Source organism: Mangifera indica, chromosome 2 (assembly GCF_011075055.1).
Source record: "Mangifera indica cultivar Alphonso chromosome 2, CATAS_Mindica_2.1, whole genome shotgun sequence".
NCBI classification, from domain to species: domain Eukaryota; kingdom Viridiplantae; phylum Streptophyta; class Magnoliopsida; order Sapindales; family Anacardiaceae; genus Mangifera; species Mangifera indica.
The window spans coordinates 10,145,572-10,161,748 of NC_058138.1; the positions used below are offsets into that span (position 1 = coordinate 10,145,572).

The 16,177-nt window shown below is 33.2% G+C and overlaps 1 protein-coding gene across 5 annotated transcripts; it reads right to left on the reverse strand.

Annotated features, from left to right (window-relative positions):
• Window positions 1-1,352: 1,352 nt before the first annotated feature.
• Window positions 1,353-14,808, reverse strand: LOC123208413 (dual specificity protein kinase YAK1 homolog). Of its 5 annotated transcripts, none has more exons than XR_006500790.1 (19): window positions 14,246-14,802; window positions 11,540-11,739; window positions 9,075-9,228; window positions 8,875-8,984; window positions 8,665-8,734; window positions 8,482-8,564; window positions 8,323-8,401; window positions 8,191-8,231; window positions 7,222-7,344; window positions 6,030-6,180; window positions 5,782-5,896; window positions 5,580-5,662; window positions 5,399-5,473; window positions 4,600-4,674; window positions 3,658-4,460; window positions 2,622-2,771; window positions 1,913-2,214; window positions 1,603-1,803; window positions 1,353-1,470 (listed from the first exon to the last, which is right to left on the reverse strand). XR_006500790.1 is itself a non-coding variant. In XM_044625912.1 (18 exons), the coding sequence occupies exons 1-18, from the start codon at window positions 14,363-14,365 to the stop codon at window positions 1,727-1,729; spliced, it is 2,811 nt and encodes a 936-aa protein (XP_044481847.1). In that variant the 5' UTR covers window positions 14,366-14,802; the 3' UTR covers window positions 1,584-1,726. The 5 variants fall into 5 exon arrangements, 2 of the variants coding, with proteins under 2 accessions (XP_044481847.1, XP_044481848.1); XR_006500789.1 differs by having other exon boundaries at window positions 1,353-1,473; XR_006500788.1 differs by having other exon boundaries at window positions 1,353-1,521.
• Window positions 14,809-16,177: the final 1,369 nt, after the last annotated feature.

Here is a 16,177-nt window from a genome sequence, read left to right on the forward strand (position 1 = left end):
TTTCTGCACCCTTTCCGCACTTGCCGCTGCACCTTTTCCGCAATTTTCACACCTTCCACGCACCCTTCACAGTTTGCCGCACCCTTTCACAAATTCCCACACCCCTTTCCAAATTATCAACCATTTCCGCACCATTTCTCAAATTTCCGCAAGGTTTCCGCACCCGTTTCCAAATTATCCACCATTTCCGCAGCCTTTCTCAAATTTTCGCAAAGTTTCTACACCCCTTCCCAAATTAACGACCATTTCTGCACCCTTTCTCAATTTTCCGCAAGGTTTCAAAGCACCCCTTTCCAAATTCGCACATCTCTTCACTGCAACCTGTTTGAAAATAAAACGCACGGTTAAGGTATCGTTTTAAATATATCTATTATTTTTTATATATAAAAATCAGTTATTTTATAAAAATAAAATTTAATCTATTTTTCATTACAGGTAATTTAAAGAAAAATGTATTATTTTTTGTATATCCATTATTTTTTATATATAAGAATAAATTAATTTATAAATATTAATCTTTTTTTTAATTTATAAATTTTATTTATTTCAGGTAATTTAATATTAATGATTTTAGTGAAAAGTAATGAATTAATCGACGAAAGGTAAGCGTTGCGTTTGAGAAATTAGACGAAGGGTATTTTTGGAATGAAAAAGATGGTTTGCTTAAAAAGGTAAAATGGAGTAATTGTTGCCGAAAAAGGTTTAGGCGGGGATGCGGGTGCCTATTTTAATTAATATCCCATTAATTATGTATTGTTATTGTGTTAATTTACGTTACGTATTTAAATGATATAATATATGTTATTCTATTTAAATAAACTAAATTTATTAGAGCAACACTAATTACAACTAGTTGGTTCAAGTAGGCTAAAATCAGTTCAAAAATAGGCTATAAATAAGGACCATTTTTTTATTTTGGGGATTATTTCTAAAAAGATGTTATTGACCCCAATTACTTATTTATAATATTATCTTTTAACAAAATTACTAAATAAAATAAAAAAGGTTTACATATCTAAATATTTAGAATCAACAAACACATGGTTGTAAATGAGGGTTTTTGAAAACTTAAAAGGTGATAAGAGACAATTGTTTGAAATTGGGAAGCATATCCAATTCAAACAGAACAAGTAAACTGATTCTGGTAAGAACTGCAACTGAACACGTCAATTTTATGTAGAACAAGTCCATTACTTGTTAAAGCATCCATCCAAATCATGTAATTGCTCATTTTTTCCTCAAAGTAGTAATCTTTTCTTATTCAAACCTTAAATTATCTTACATACACAAGGATGAATAACATGGCAGTACTAAATTAGAAGCGAGTCCAATAAATTTAAACAAAATGAAAAAATATAAACAAATTCTACTATACATAATATAGTATAATATACTGTATACAAAGGAAAAACCCATCAAACACTCCACCCATCATCACCTTGAAAATATTTGAATTTCTATTTCTTTCAGCTGCTGCACCATAATATGAGTTCCTCAAACAAAATAAGAAGACAAGCACAACTAAATTAATTTTAATTTGTGAATAACATACTTTTAAAGGCCATTAAAAACACAAAAGAAACTCAGAAGAAAAGCAATTACCCGTAAATTATATTATGCAACCACAAAGAATAAGCATTGTTTGGATAAGGATCAGCTTACCCCACTACACGTATGTGAATTACTACATACTACAATTTTCTTGCCAATCAACCAAATTCCAACATCACACAATCCTTCCATAGTCCTTTCTTCCACGAAATGCTGGCAGAATGTTCGTCACAGGATGATTGCCCCTACGTCCTACAATAAATTCACACAAAATCACATCACCACATTGCATCACCCATATCACATACAGTGCACAAACCATATAGGTTAAAACATAAGGTTGCCAAGTCTCAGGACATACCCCATGGCATCAAACTGTTGAATGAGCCACTTCCAGGAGAACGCTGGCCCCCAGAGTTAAAGCTAGAAGCAGGAGGTGGCACCTTGATATGATTCCATTCACTTGCTTGTGGAGCATTGGGCCTCATACAATTGTTTCGTTGAACAGGACACTGTCCTAAACGGCTCGGAGAGTTTTGTGAGCTGTGAGTCATGAAATGAGAAGACTTTGACATGAAATGGGAATATCCCGCCTGTTGGTCATAAGATGACAGTGGTCCGGTCATGTCTTCATGTGAAAATGCTTGAATGGGCCCATTTTGTCTAAAGTGCATGAAATGAACAGCAAAAAGAGTTAAAAAGGGAGAAAGAAACAGACCCCCTCCAAGTATCCTGCCTGGGAAAAGAAAATCAGAAGCCAAAAAGAAACTAAAAATAAAGGGAGCAAAACATGAACCCTTTCTGCAATCCTCATACTAGTGAGGCTTCACTCTAGGCAAAAGTTGAATTTTATTGTAAAATATTTTCCAGTCATATGATACAGTAGAACATTGTAGTGCTTATTCATCCCCAACTTATTTAAATCATCGCATATTGCATATGTCCTGTTAAATAAAATAGACCCATAATTCGCCAGCAGGAAACAAATGCAAAGACATTCACATGAACCATACTTTACTTTTGACAGGAAGAGACTAGGTAAATCCACACAAAAGGATAAACAAATCCACCTTTGGAAGGGTAGATTTGAGCCTGTGGATGTATGGTTGAATCTTCCAATTCCAACTGATGAATCAGCAGAACCAAGAAGCATAGCATTGCTTAACTCAGCAGCTAGGGATGTCTCATTGGGACCATCCTCTTGCAGAAGAAGTTCATCACTGAAACAGGAACAAGTTAAAAAAAAAAAAAAACCACAATTAATGTTATTGAGCACTGTTCGGACGACAAAAATCTAAATAAAGGAGCCCTTAGTTCATAATAACAAATTAAGACGATCAAGTAGTATGTGAACAGCCAAGGTCATGATTTCTCTTTTCCTTTTTAATACAAATTACTTGCCAGGAAAAAAAAGGCTCCAAGCATAGACCAACCAGTTCTTTTTCCACATTCTTTTTATTATAGTGCATAAATTTAAAACTAATGTGCGGTTATGCAATTCTACAAAATATATATATATTCATAAAATGAGAAATAGCATTGATATTAGATATCCTTGGCACAATCCTTTCATTCTATAAGCAGCGTGATTATCCACAAAACATAACTTAATATTCATCTGTGTCTATATCTACAACATAAGTGGACAAAAAGTACAATCCTCAATAAAATCATTATAAATGAAATTAATGTATAGAAATAAGAAGGAATCTAAACAGTTACAATGCATTGAAAAGAAAAGATGGATGCTAGTTGGTAATAGCCACCAATGGCCTAGGGAATGGTAATCAAGCTGGTCCTAGAAATTTAAAGCACCAGTAGCTAAGGCAAATAGTCTTTGCCTCCCCCAGAAGCTGCTACAAAAGGCCATCAAATTGGGGAGTCCACAATGCAAAAGTGCTAATAGAATTAAAACATTTTGTTCAAAGTAAGAATGCAAATATCACAATCTCTTGCTAGAATTAGATGCAAACAACAGGCCGTTTGCATGAATTACTAATCAATGTTGTCTTAAATAATGCATGCATATAGAACTCAGAATATTAGTATATCCCAGAATATATTAATAAACACCGTCAATGCATTTGAAAGTTATAATCTGCTTACCTATAATTGGGATCCCAATCTCCAGGATCTGGCACTGACAGGCTAGCTTCAGGTTTATCATGATCTGTTTCTGCACTACTAGAACCATGTGTTAATGAGCAGGACATGCTCTTCATGGCAGATAAATTATGAGTAATTCCAGAGCCTCCTTGTTGCTGCTTTGAGTTGGAGGAACCTGGATTTGATTGCAAATGTGGTGAAAAACCACCAAGTACTTGAGAGTTAACTTCAGATTGACCGAAGCTGTTGCCATCAATATATTGTCCTTGCCAATGTTGAGATGATGAACTCTCTTGACAATTTCCAGAATATCCCCAACTTTTTTTTCTGTTATAGTGGGTAACTGCAGCCATTTTGCCTAAAGGAGATCCATGAACACTGCTTCTTGCTGGAGAAGTTGGACCATAATGTCCAGGAGAGCCAGTTGAAACCTGACAATATGAGCTTGGAGTGAATTGTGACGGACTAGTACCAAGCAGAAGCGGAACCATAATCCCTGCTGATGGACTCACACCAAGCCCATTTCCATGAGAATACTGAATGACCCTCTTTCTTGCATCAGGGCTACTTCCATGCATTGACATGCCTCCTTGTGCAGCCATGTTCATCCCAGATGGACCAATAGGAGAGAAATAGGTAAGCATATTGATACCATCACCATAACTCCCATAACTACTTCCCAGCCCAGTACCATCATTATAACTCCCATAGCTTCCTGCACTACCATAACTATTACCATGTGCATATGGCAAGACCTGATAATGTGAGGAATTATGCAGGGACAATTTGTTCCTGCCAGAAATCTGCATAAGAAATAACAAAATTTGCCTTTTTATCATGTTCTGGATTACAAAATATATTTTAATTATATAATAAATTGCAGAAATGATAAGTAATCATCTATGTAACCTTGTAGATTATTGAAAAGGAAATTATGCTTACTTTAGGAGAAAGACCAGCAGCAAACCAATGGCCTGCACCTGGGTGATGAGCCACCTTAATATTTTGACCAACAGGCTGAAAAAGAATTTAAGTTCAAAGTATGTCAGCGAAAACTAGATAACAGAAAAATGCCTACCATTTTACAGAATAAATTATAACAAATGCCCTCTAGTTCAGAAATCTAATAAGACCCCTTCCATTTTAAAATAGAATAGCCTATTGTGTTCTTCTGGTTTTTTCCACCATTTGCATGGTCCTCATGATAGTTTGCAGAGCCAACTGCAGAAAGCCAAGTATGGGAAACTGTACAAGTTATGTATTGACCACCCTGAAAACTATAAACCCTAATAAAAACCTTCCTTGAAAAATTAGCTGACATTCACTAATCAGTTAGGCAGTCGACTGTAAAATACCTTGTTTAAATTTTGGAAGTCCTCATGAAGAGCTTTGTGGTTGAGAAAAAAATTGAACTCCAATAAGATATTAAATTGACACATTTGAAATTATTTAAAACAAATATCTATGCTTAGAAGATTGAAAGCATAAAACTATACATGTCATACTAAAATTTTAAAAATAATTTAAAAAAAAAAAGAAAATTCAGATAGTTATAGCAATAACATTGAGCTCAAACATAATATGAATCTAATGCTGAGAATCTGAAAATTCCTTTGCTTGGCTGGTGCCAACGATTGAGAACAACAGTTGGAATTGGTTCACAATGTTAAAGCAATACTTGGGCTACAAAAATACAAGACAAATGGGCTAGAAAATCCAAAATATACTTGGATCCATTTACCATGCGAGGTGTCTCTGGGGGTGGTTCATAAGGACAAGTGAAAGGTTCCCCTGTCACAAAAGGATGTCTTGAAGCCTGCAGGCAAACGAATTCAAACTCTAACTATTGACATCAATAAATATCTATGTAGCAGCTTACTCGCAGAGTAAACAGATGATGAAAATTGAGAGAATACAATAACCTGAAAAGGTGACCACCGTTTAGCAGGATCAAACTCAACCAGTCCCTTAAGGAAATCAAGCAAAGCAAGTCGTCCTTGACTTTCTGTCAGTAATTCATTACATTTAAAACATGAAAGACATCTCAACAGATGTTAAAGACACATTCAAAAACACTTTTTAATATGTCCCATGCTTCATATCTTTAAATACATTGAAGCTAACCTTTCACAATATCTTCCATGGACAAGTTCTTCCTGTAAGGATAGTTTGTAACAATTTCTGCAAGGTTCTTATGATTGAAGTACTCTTTCCCAATCAGTGGTTTTTTCAACTCTCTCTGACAAACCATCACAATTTGACAATGAGGAATAGTATTTGCATCACAGAAATGTAACAACCCATTCATCTTATAACCTCTTTTACAATTCTTATCATCCTTTGACAGCAAAAACTATAGCGTCAATACTTACAGCTTCGTACTCCATCTCTGTTAGTGCTTGGTAAGCACTTCTTCCACCCATGAAAAGTTCACTAGTCTCCATACGGTGGACATTCCCAATGCACTTGAAAAACTTGCTTGTATTTTTTGCCTCCTTAAGAACATAATCAGGGGGCTGTGCTCTACAAAATGTCAACCATACATAATGAGAATTGAAAGTATTCACAAAGATTAAACCAATTGATATACTATAAGCACCAAAAATAAAAGCTTTATAGTGGGTATAATATTCAGAAATCAAAATATTTGTCAGACAGGGAACATTTGGAAGTATTAGCCAAGCTAAAATGAAAAAGATCATTTTCTTCTACATTTCATTGGTTTAAATAAATAAAACTTATAAGAAATAACTAGAAAACAAACCCTTAAGTAAAAAATTACGTAGTTTATTGAGTAAAAAAATCCATGCCTGGTTATGAAAGATGTTATTTAGTGAGAGGAATAGTTCAATTAAGATATTGATATGCTTCTACTTTAAAAGAAAAAAAGACAAGAAAAAGACAGAGGGCCGGTCGCACACACTGTCTGCATGGTTCTAAGCTTCCACTAAACATCTCCTCCTATAATTAGCTTAGACCAAAGCTGGAGATTTTATCTATACATTCTACACTGAATTTGATAACCAGTCATCTCTAGTATTTGGGTATCCATATGTGGAGCTGAGCTAACAATTGGAATGCTATTTGGGTATCAATTGATGCTTTACAAATGTTTTGTGCTACTACAGAAAAAAATTGTGGATTATAGAGTATTGATAGTTTTACGTTCGTCCTTTTGAAATATTGTTTCTTTGCGATTAGAAGATACTTGACACCTAGGAACTTTCTTAGGTGGCAATGATGATATGGAGTTGTACAGGTTTATTCTGATCCTAACCCAGGGTATGTCTTGAGCTAGGGATGGCTTTTTGCTCTTAAGCCTTTGCGCTATTTTTTATTTTTTAATATAAGTTTATTGAAAAAAACATGATGAGTAAGAAGATGAAATATGATCTGATCTCATTTGCATACACAAAAGAACAACAAGAAAAAAGCTATATCCAAGTATTTCTATCATTTGACTTGACAGACTCAAAATAATCATGCCCAAGAACATGAAGATTAAAAACATAAAATATGATCTACACTAATTTGTGAACACAAAAGAACAAAAAAGAGTCATACCCAAGTATTTCAATCATTCGCCTCAAAAGATCAAATTCTGAAGCTCCTGGGAATAATGGCAGCCCAAGAAACAATTCAGCGACTATGCACCCAAAGGACCACATATCAATAGCTGTAGTATATCTATGAAAGAGTTAATGGCAGAACAACTAGAAGCTTGCACAAATTATAATCATGCCTATAATCTACAATACATCAAATACCACAAGGAATGAAACAGAAGGTTCCATCAAACTTCACTGATAGATGCAAACAGAAAAATATAATTGAAACCTTCCACCACAAGGGATAAGGAATGGCTTCAGGCTAGCAAGACTTTTCACTTTTTATCAGAGACATCCAATCGAAACCTTCCACCAAGGTTCAGTCGGATAAATCAATTAACAGTTGAGATTGGATTATCATGAACTTTAAAAATTTTAGTCGTCTAAAGGCTAAGCTCTAGCTTTAGATGCAAGAGACTTCATTTTTTTTTTTTTTTTAAATCTTGTTCTTCTCATGAGTAAATAAAAGGATGATGAAGGGCAACCTGAAAAAACTTCCAAACTCCCCATTATGATACCAAGGAGATTATTACACACTTTTACCTTATATGTGTATATGAACTGATAAACAGAGGATTGGAGTGCAGAAGCTAGCACCTTTACTGCTGGGATTGACTACTTCAAAAGATTATGCCTAGGCGTTCAGTATCTACTCATATATAGAAAGATGCTCAAAATTTAACCCTTGATGGGAAAAGTCACTCCAAAACCTCAACCGTAGCTTATCAAATAATACAGTTGGGTCCAAAATTTTCAGTTCAAACTCAAAAAAGTTCTAATCATTCATTTAAAACCAGAAGATGACTGGACTAATTCTACTAATCTGCCAAGAAGAAACTATTTAATATTTAACAAAAGCGGAACCAATATGGATTCAAGTGGATGGGATAACAAGACAAAGCCAAAATTTCATTTAATAGGATACTGATGCCCAAGAAGAACTTCTGGAGATCTATAGTAACGACTCTGCAGAAGCAAAAAGAATATGCAATAAATTAAATGGTTATGAGCTTTATTAAATCAAAACAGAAGCCTTGAAATAAACATAAATAAAAACCTGAATGTAGGAGTATACAGTGCGATCTTCCATGCATGCTGATCCGAAGTCAATTATTTTAATTTCTGCAGGCTTTACACTATTTTCAAGACAAAAATTAGGTTCTACAAGAAAAATCTACCAGATAGTTTGCAAACAAAACATGCCAGAGTTTTTTACCTTGTGCACAGAAGAATATTTTCTGGCTTCAGATCACAGTGAATAATTCCAGCATCTTTTAATAGAGCCAGTCCACGTAAAATCTATTTCAAACACAAATAAGACATAATGCAACATCATAAGATTGAACCATAAGAAATTGTAGAAAAGGACCAAATTGAATACTCAGCAAAAATGATATACCTGTTTAGAGAACAATTGGACAATGCTCAATGATAACCCTCTAAAGTGATTAATCTTGATAAGCTCATACCTGAATCACTACAAAATGTCAAAACAAGGTGCACAAAAAGCTAGAATAGTATAGGTATACATGTAACATTAAGAAGTCAGAACAGATGAATCTAATTTTACAGCACAAAGGCACAAGAGATACATAGTTTGGTAACTTACAGATTTGTGTCCAGTAGTTCAAAGCAAATGCACAAATGACGTTGATGTAAAAAGTAATCATATATACGAACGATATGATGCTTATCATCTGGATCATACTTCTTGTTTAACTGCAAAAACCAAACAGCAGAGCAAGCAAAAATTTCACTACTAATAATCACTGCCAGCAAGGAATATACAGCTAATGCAGAATTAGGTACCGTTGTCAAAATAGACACTTCAACCAATGCCTGCTGATAGTATGCAGGTTGATTTTTAATTATCTTCACAGCAACAAAACTATTTGTTTCTGCATCCCAGCATTTAGCAACCTGCCCAAAAGTTCCATGACCGAGAACATCTTTGACAACGTATCTGCATATGATCAGAAAAGTTAATTAGACATTTGATGTTTTATAAGGAATTGATGAGTCTGACCAGCTAGCTTTTTGATAAGAGGTGATTAAATGTTTGACTGAGAAATCCTATGTTAACATAATATAGGGTGGGACACAGATGGCATATTGAAGTACACATAACAATATTCATAATATACTCCAATGTATAGTGCCTCATCATTTGCATACAAAGAATGAAGCAATTGGCAAGCATATTTGAAAAAAAAAAAAACTTAAATATAAACAGACACTGAACAAAATGTCATGTCAAATAAATAGCACTAAAACATATTGAGATTCCAAAATAAATACTAATTATATCATATAGTCAAGAAATCTTAAACAGATTTTTTGTTTTTTTGGGTAAGTTGAAACTACAGAAAGCCTAATGCCTGGCTCAACCAAAAAAAAAAAAAAAAGACGAGGGCTAAAGAAAAGGGCCCAATGGCCTTCATATGGGTGGGTAGAATTTTGAGAGCATGACCAGAGCTTAATAAAAACCAGTGCTCATGGAAAGCAGGCCTAACCCTCATATCTTAATCAAATTATATCATCCATTGATGAAGTTCAGATTATTTCTTCCAAAGTATTGCTAGTTGAATCATTATTATATTGCAATTTGGTTGTTTCCACCATTCAATCAGTACCAATGGTCAACCCTTCTTACTACCTCATCTCACACTCTTGCATATGTCTCAGCAACCATTAGGCACTATTACTACCACAGTGAGCACCTAGTCAAATATATTTTCACAAAATGTCTAACTTTTAAATGAAACACTTAACTAGAGAACTTCTATAAAACATTTTCTTGTTTCCTATTGACATTGCGCCTTGAGGTCTAACTTGTAACAATGCTGGTCTGGCCTAGCAAAACCAAAGCAGCAAAAGGCCTCGCCATCTATACAATGATACAAACAGTGGTCGTTCCAAGACATGGCGGGTCCAGCAAAGCGATTGATGTGGAACCATAAATCTTTTAATATGTTAGGATATATTTTAACTGGGGTATTTTTTTTAGCTTTTCGGATTATACAAACAGATTTAATTATATATCTTGTTTGGTAAGTTATCTTTAGTATGATTAGTTTAATCCAAAAAAGCTAATTTTTACAGTTCTTTCAGACCATTATACACAGGCTTGCATGCACTTTAGTCCAAATAAAGTGAAAATGAATTACAATGATTATTGGTTGTTTCTGTCATCCCTACTCTCCTCCTCCTTCTCCAATATCTGTACTTCTATTATTATCCTCGTCTTATTTCTCTTCTATCTCTCTCTAATTTCTGTCTCTTTTCTAAGTTCTCTCTTTTTCTCAATGATCTCTCTGATATTTTTCTTTGCTTTTAGTCTACCCCTTCTCTATATTTTCTATCTCTCTCTCCGATTCTATCGCTGATTTACACCTTTCCTTCTTTTCTCTCTAATTCTATTTTTGATATCTATCTTTACTTAGATCTGTCCAACATCAAAAATTCAAATACAGCAACCATGGGTATGGAGCTAAATCTTACCATGAAAAATCAATGGTGACAATTTAGCTTGAAGTGTATGTTAAACAGTGGTTCCAACCTTGCTTAATTTCTCCAAACACTAAAAGCAGAAATCCCCTTCTTATTACTTCTTAATCATCATTTTCTCTCTATTATCTCCCCTCTCCATAGATCAAAAAGACCATTTCACCAATCTATAATAATATACTGGACATGCAGGTATCACATGGTGGACATGATAAATCAATAAAAAGCAATTTTTTATTCCCTAGAGAAAATTCAGATGTCTGAGCAGAAAATCAGCAACCACAGTCCAAAACTTAAACAGATAAAACCAAAAAAAAAAATGAACATAGTCAATGAGAGAGAAGGATAAAAATAGAATCCTGGGCTGCACACAGTTAAAATCATTTCAGTGCATTTAATATGCCAATGCCAAGTAAATTAAAAAGCTTAATATATGAACCTTAAATATCTATTTAAAGAAATTAGATACTGGTTACATCTCAAGGAAGCTAAAAATTACATGAATGAGCAACAACATACACTTTTGGTTGATTAAATTATGCAACATCAAAATTTATGTTAAAACCCAGTTTCACAGAAAACAATTGCCACCAAGAGGGCTGCTATACCATGATCACAATAAAATTAATTTTGATGTTTTATTTACCAATGCAGCATACAGACAAGCAGACTGACTCCAAGCCCATGCTAAGTTAAACAAGCGAGAAGACCAATTTCTGAAGTACTAGGTGACTATCAATAAAAAAAAATGGATAACAATTACAAACCTTCTTTGAGTCTCTAAATTGATCAAGACAAAATTCACAGCCAAAATAAGATCTGAATTAACATTATCATAGCCATCATTGAGGACCCCAACAGATGGGCTGGTCAAATACCGCTTTGGATTTAGTTCTTCAGAATACTTGAACTGTTGATTGCATATCTGGTATGTTTTTACTATATCCTTGGTAAGTCTAGACACCAACTACAAAAGAAAAGTTGCATGTCAGCATAAATGTTTAATTCAAACAATTTCAATTCTCGACAGTTCCCTAACCATTATCAAAAGTATATTGCATAATTTGAAATAAATACATCACAATTAATTGAATTTTTGCTAGATGACAATGAAGGTATAATGCATGTCAACAAATTGGATAAGAGATGTATCTACGTTTAAAAACCAAAAAAACAAGGACTCTATGTCTCTACCTTGCCTTTTCATCTTTCATTGTCACACATCGTGACTTGAATCTGTATAGACAGCAGCAATGGGATTTTTTTAATCAAATTATTTCATATCGGTCCAAGATCTCCGACATAACTTAAAAATTATAGATTATGAATTGATAAATGTTTTTAATGTGAAAACTTAAGCCTGAATCTCCAGATGGGTACAGATAAATAAACAAGACTTCAAAGTTTCCAATAATTTATATCATTACAATATTTGAACCAGGACAAGTTACCTAGATATATATTTAGTAAGATTTGAGTCTAAGCTTTATCTGTCGAAAATTTATTTGATCAGAGTATCAGACCTAACTATAATAATCCTTTTCCCCCAGATGTATCCAGAATTTCTTGATTACTGCAACCCAATCTAATTTAAGTTGGGGAATCCGGACAAATTCCAAGGACAGGAAGTTCAGTAACACCTCTAACCTACCCATTGTTTTTTAACTAAATGATTAATGCTATATAAAGCTCACATAATCAATCTCATGTTAAACAACAATGAAAAAGCAGAAAGGACTTATCATACTCATTTAATTAGCTCAAACTAACAAATATAACAATATGGAAAGAGGAATGAAAGCTGCTGTTAAGGAATAACAGAATTTGGTTACCACAAAAATTCTCTAAGAGATTGGAGCATGAACAATTGACTAATCCATTAACATTAGGAAAATTCTTGCACGTTATAATATTCAAAAGAAAATCATTACTGTTACCGTACAAAATTCTGTAAGCACTAGGATTATTTATAAGTTGAATCAGAAGTTAAAGAACTACATGTGATGAGACAAACATGCCACCAATTTTCATCCACAAAAATTACCATTGAAAAAACTAAAAATGAAACACAAAAATGCACTTTGTTACACTAAAATGCATCCAATCTCATGGTCTTGATAAAAAGCTTTTCCCCTCAAAAGATAAATGAAAAAATAAAGTTTAGACAACAATATCAAAATAACTCTTCAAGGCTTAGCATTTGCAGAACAACTTGAGTGCACAATATTATCAGAAGGTGGGAAGAGTTCACCAAATTGCCTTGCAGCACTACTCAAAATACTGGAACAAAAAACTACTAAGATTATATTTTTTATTCTATGCCACAATTGATCTATTTCAACAGTTTTAGAAGCTATGACAAGATCATAAGATATAGAATGCACTGATTAAATTAATAAACAAGAATATGCACTGATTAGTTTAATAAAAAAGAATTTATGAGGAATTTATTGATGATTCATTGAAAGACATATGATTGAGCAGAGATCAAACACCAAAATCATTCGAGAAGTTTTAAAGAAACTTCCTTTAAATTTTTTTCATTTGTTTTTTTTTTTTTTTCATAATCAGACTAGCGAACAAGGTTGGGAAAGTTAGACAGTGGTTTAGAGACTGAGGGGTAAATACTCATTGAGAGAAACATTCTTTGAGGATGGTGATCAGCATAGCTGTACCAAATGATTCTTTATAAAAGAAAATAGACAGGAACCAATAAACTATCACAAACTCTTGAAATGTGAAGTGAGTTATGAGAAAGTCTAGATAACAATATTTGGCACAGGAATTTTCTCTTTATATGGTCTGCCATTTTTTCATTATAGGGAACTGCTAAACTATATTAGGTTTTAAGCATTGACAATAGTTTAAGATAAGAAATTTCAATTTCAATTGATGCCATTTATAGGAAAGTGAAAGTTCATTAACAAAGGGTTTATTATGATCAATTTAGAACTTCAACAATTTTGGATAAGAAATGAAACAAATATGAAAGTATAAGTATTAGTGAAACAAAACATTCTAAGAATTGAATGAATTGTAACAATTGGCAGCAATATTTATACTATAGTCTATAGTTACCATGTAACAGACGGAAAGGGAAAATTTCCTGCCCCTGTACAGTATCAAACTGCCAGCAATACTTCATACACTTCCTTGGCTCACTTAAGAACCCAAAAGTAAAAGAAAATGCACAATTTATAGAATCTGTGCAAAATTATACCAACTAAACCTGATGAAGATTCACATGAAAATCAGTTTTATCCCAAATGGTATATTTTACTGCAATATAAACTAAAAATGCAAGCGTCTTTACAAATGAAACTACACAATTCTACATACTAAGCGGTTCCTCATTCACCATTGCCACACCAAGTTGCTTAAGCTATTCTTCATATTTCCACAGGCAAACACAGACCCACAAACATTTGAACAAGATATGATCAATCAACAATTGAGAAACAAAAACAACTTACAGGCTTTACAACAACAACTCGTAATCCTCGTGTTTCATTGCAAAGCAAATATGAGCGAAACGCCAGCTCCCTAGGCCTCCACGTGGATTGATCTCCATTGCTAGGGCTGCCCTCACCCATTGACCCACCACCGATACCCAAAATCAAGCTCCAACCTAAAAATTGGCCATCTCCACTTCCTCCATTAAAATAAAAATTAAAACACCAAAAAATTCAAAGGCTGATCAATCAAAAACTGGAATTTCGAAAATGAAATTCCTTCTACTTGCTGATGATATTGATTTCATATGCCCACCAACCGATTCTAATCCCATATCTCATTCATTCACATCAAACTTTCCTCAATCACAAGATTTCAGCTCTCCACCGATCAATTAACCATCAAAATAAATTGTTACACGTCTAAAAATTATGTTGTTTTTTTTTTAACAGGGCTAACCTATTAATCAATATGTATTATACAATAAAGATATAAATTAAAGATTTAACAATAGAAATTATAAAGAGATAAAAGAGGAAGAAAAGAGAGTGAAATTGTTTTTCGTCTGCGAGACAAGAACCATGTTTATTTCTTCCTTCTAAGTTTTGGTTTTCTAACGGGCCAAAGAACAATTTCACCCCCAAGTTTTAGTGAATTATTGTCACAACCAAGGGGTTTGAAAATCTGAAGTCTTACCCATGAGTTGCCTTCCGTTAAAAAAGTAAATCGTCATTTTATTAATTATATTAAAATAATATAAAATTTATTATATTTTCATATCATAGTTTTAAAAACTAACAACTTCACCTCTGTCTAAAGTTTTCTAATTTTTAAAAGTAACATTCCCTCCCCCAAAACCTAAGGATTATTTTCTAAACGTTCTCCGACCACCATCTTCGACAACCGATGACAATGCTTTAACCCACTACTCAACGGCCAACGGATCTTTACTATCTGATGGAAGAAGAGGCGATGAAGACTCTTCAATTCTAAATAAATCGATAAAGTCGATGAAGATGGGTCTTCATCGATTCTTCTAGAATCGATGAAGATGAGTGTTTGGTGCATCATTTGGAAGCTTCAGAGGTGGCTGGTGAGATGGTGGGTTAAAGCTCTTTCTCCAGTTGCTAGAGATGGTGGTCAGAGAGCCTTTGGAAAATAAACTCTAAGTTTTGAGGAGAAAATATTACTTTTAAAAGTTAAATTAGAAAAGATAAATTTATTAGTTTTTAAAACTATGAGGGGAAATATAATGAATTTTATATTATTTTAATATAATAAATAAAATAACGATTTTACCTTTATTTTTTTAATAGGAGTTAGCTTATAGATAGAATTTTGGATTTTTTAAACTTGATGGGTGTGGGGAAAATGCACTAAAAATTGGGGTGAAATAGTGGCTTAGCCTTTCCAACGCCATCAAAACCAAAACCACACTTTTTCTTTCGTTATTTTATGCCTTCCTTTTGGGTTGATGACAAACCAACGGTAATGCACCTTTGCTAATAGCTGCAATCAAATTACAAAAATTCAGCTATTATTATAATATTAAGAAGGGAAATTATAACAAAAAGGGCATTTGGAAATGGACAATGCATAAAAGGGTGATAAATGAAATATCAGATAAATATAAAGAGTATTTTTAAATTAGATAAAATATAAAAATATTAAAGAAAATATGTTTAAAATTGATGTGGTATTTTGTTATTATAATAATATTAAGTTCACATATGTTAAAAAATATAGAGAGTATTTTGATTTTTATTAATATATGAAAAGGTTAAATAAAATATCAGAAAAATATATGAGTCAGTTTGAAATTAGATAAAATATTAGGATGCTAAATGAAATAAACCAAAATTAGGGTGTATCTAGATATTATAAGAATATCAAGTTTGTATATATTAGAAAAATAAAGGAGATATTTTAATCTTTGATAATTTATGAGGGGG

Bases quoted from the DNA above. Each gene is read 5' to 3' on its own strand.
- LOC123208413 (XM_044625912.1), bottom strand. From the start codon at position 14,365: ATGGGTGAGGGCAGCCCTAGCAATGGAGATCAATCCACGTGGAGGCCT. The intron at 8,565-8,664 runs GTATATCATTTT...TGTTTGAAATAG, and splicing joins TCCAATTGTTCTCTAAACAG to ATTTTACGTGGACTGGCTCT. The intron at 2,772-3,657 runs GTAAGCAGATTA...TTCCTGTTTCAG, and splicing joins GATTGGGATCCCAATTATAG to TGATGAACTTCTTCTGCAAG.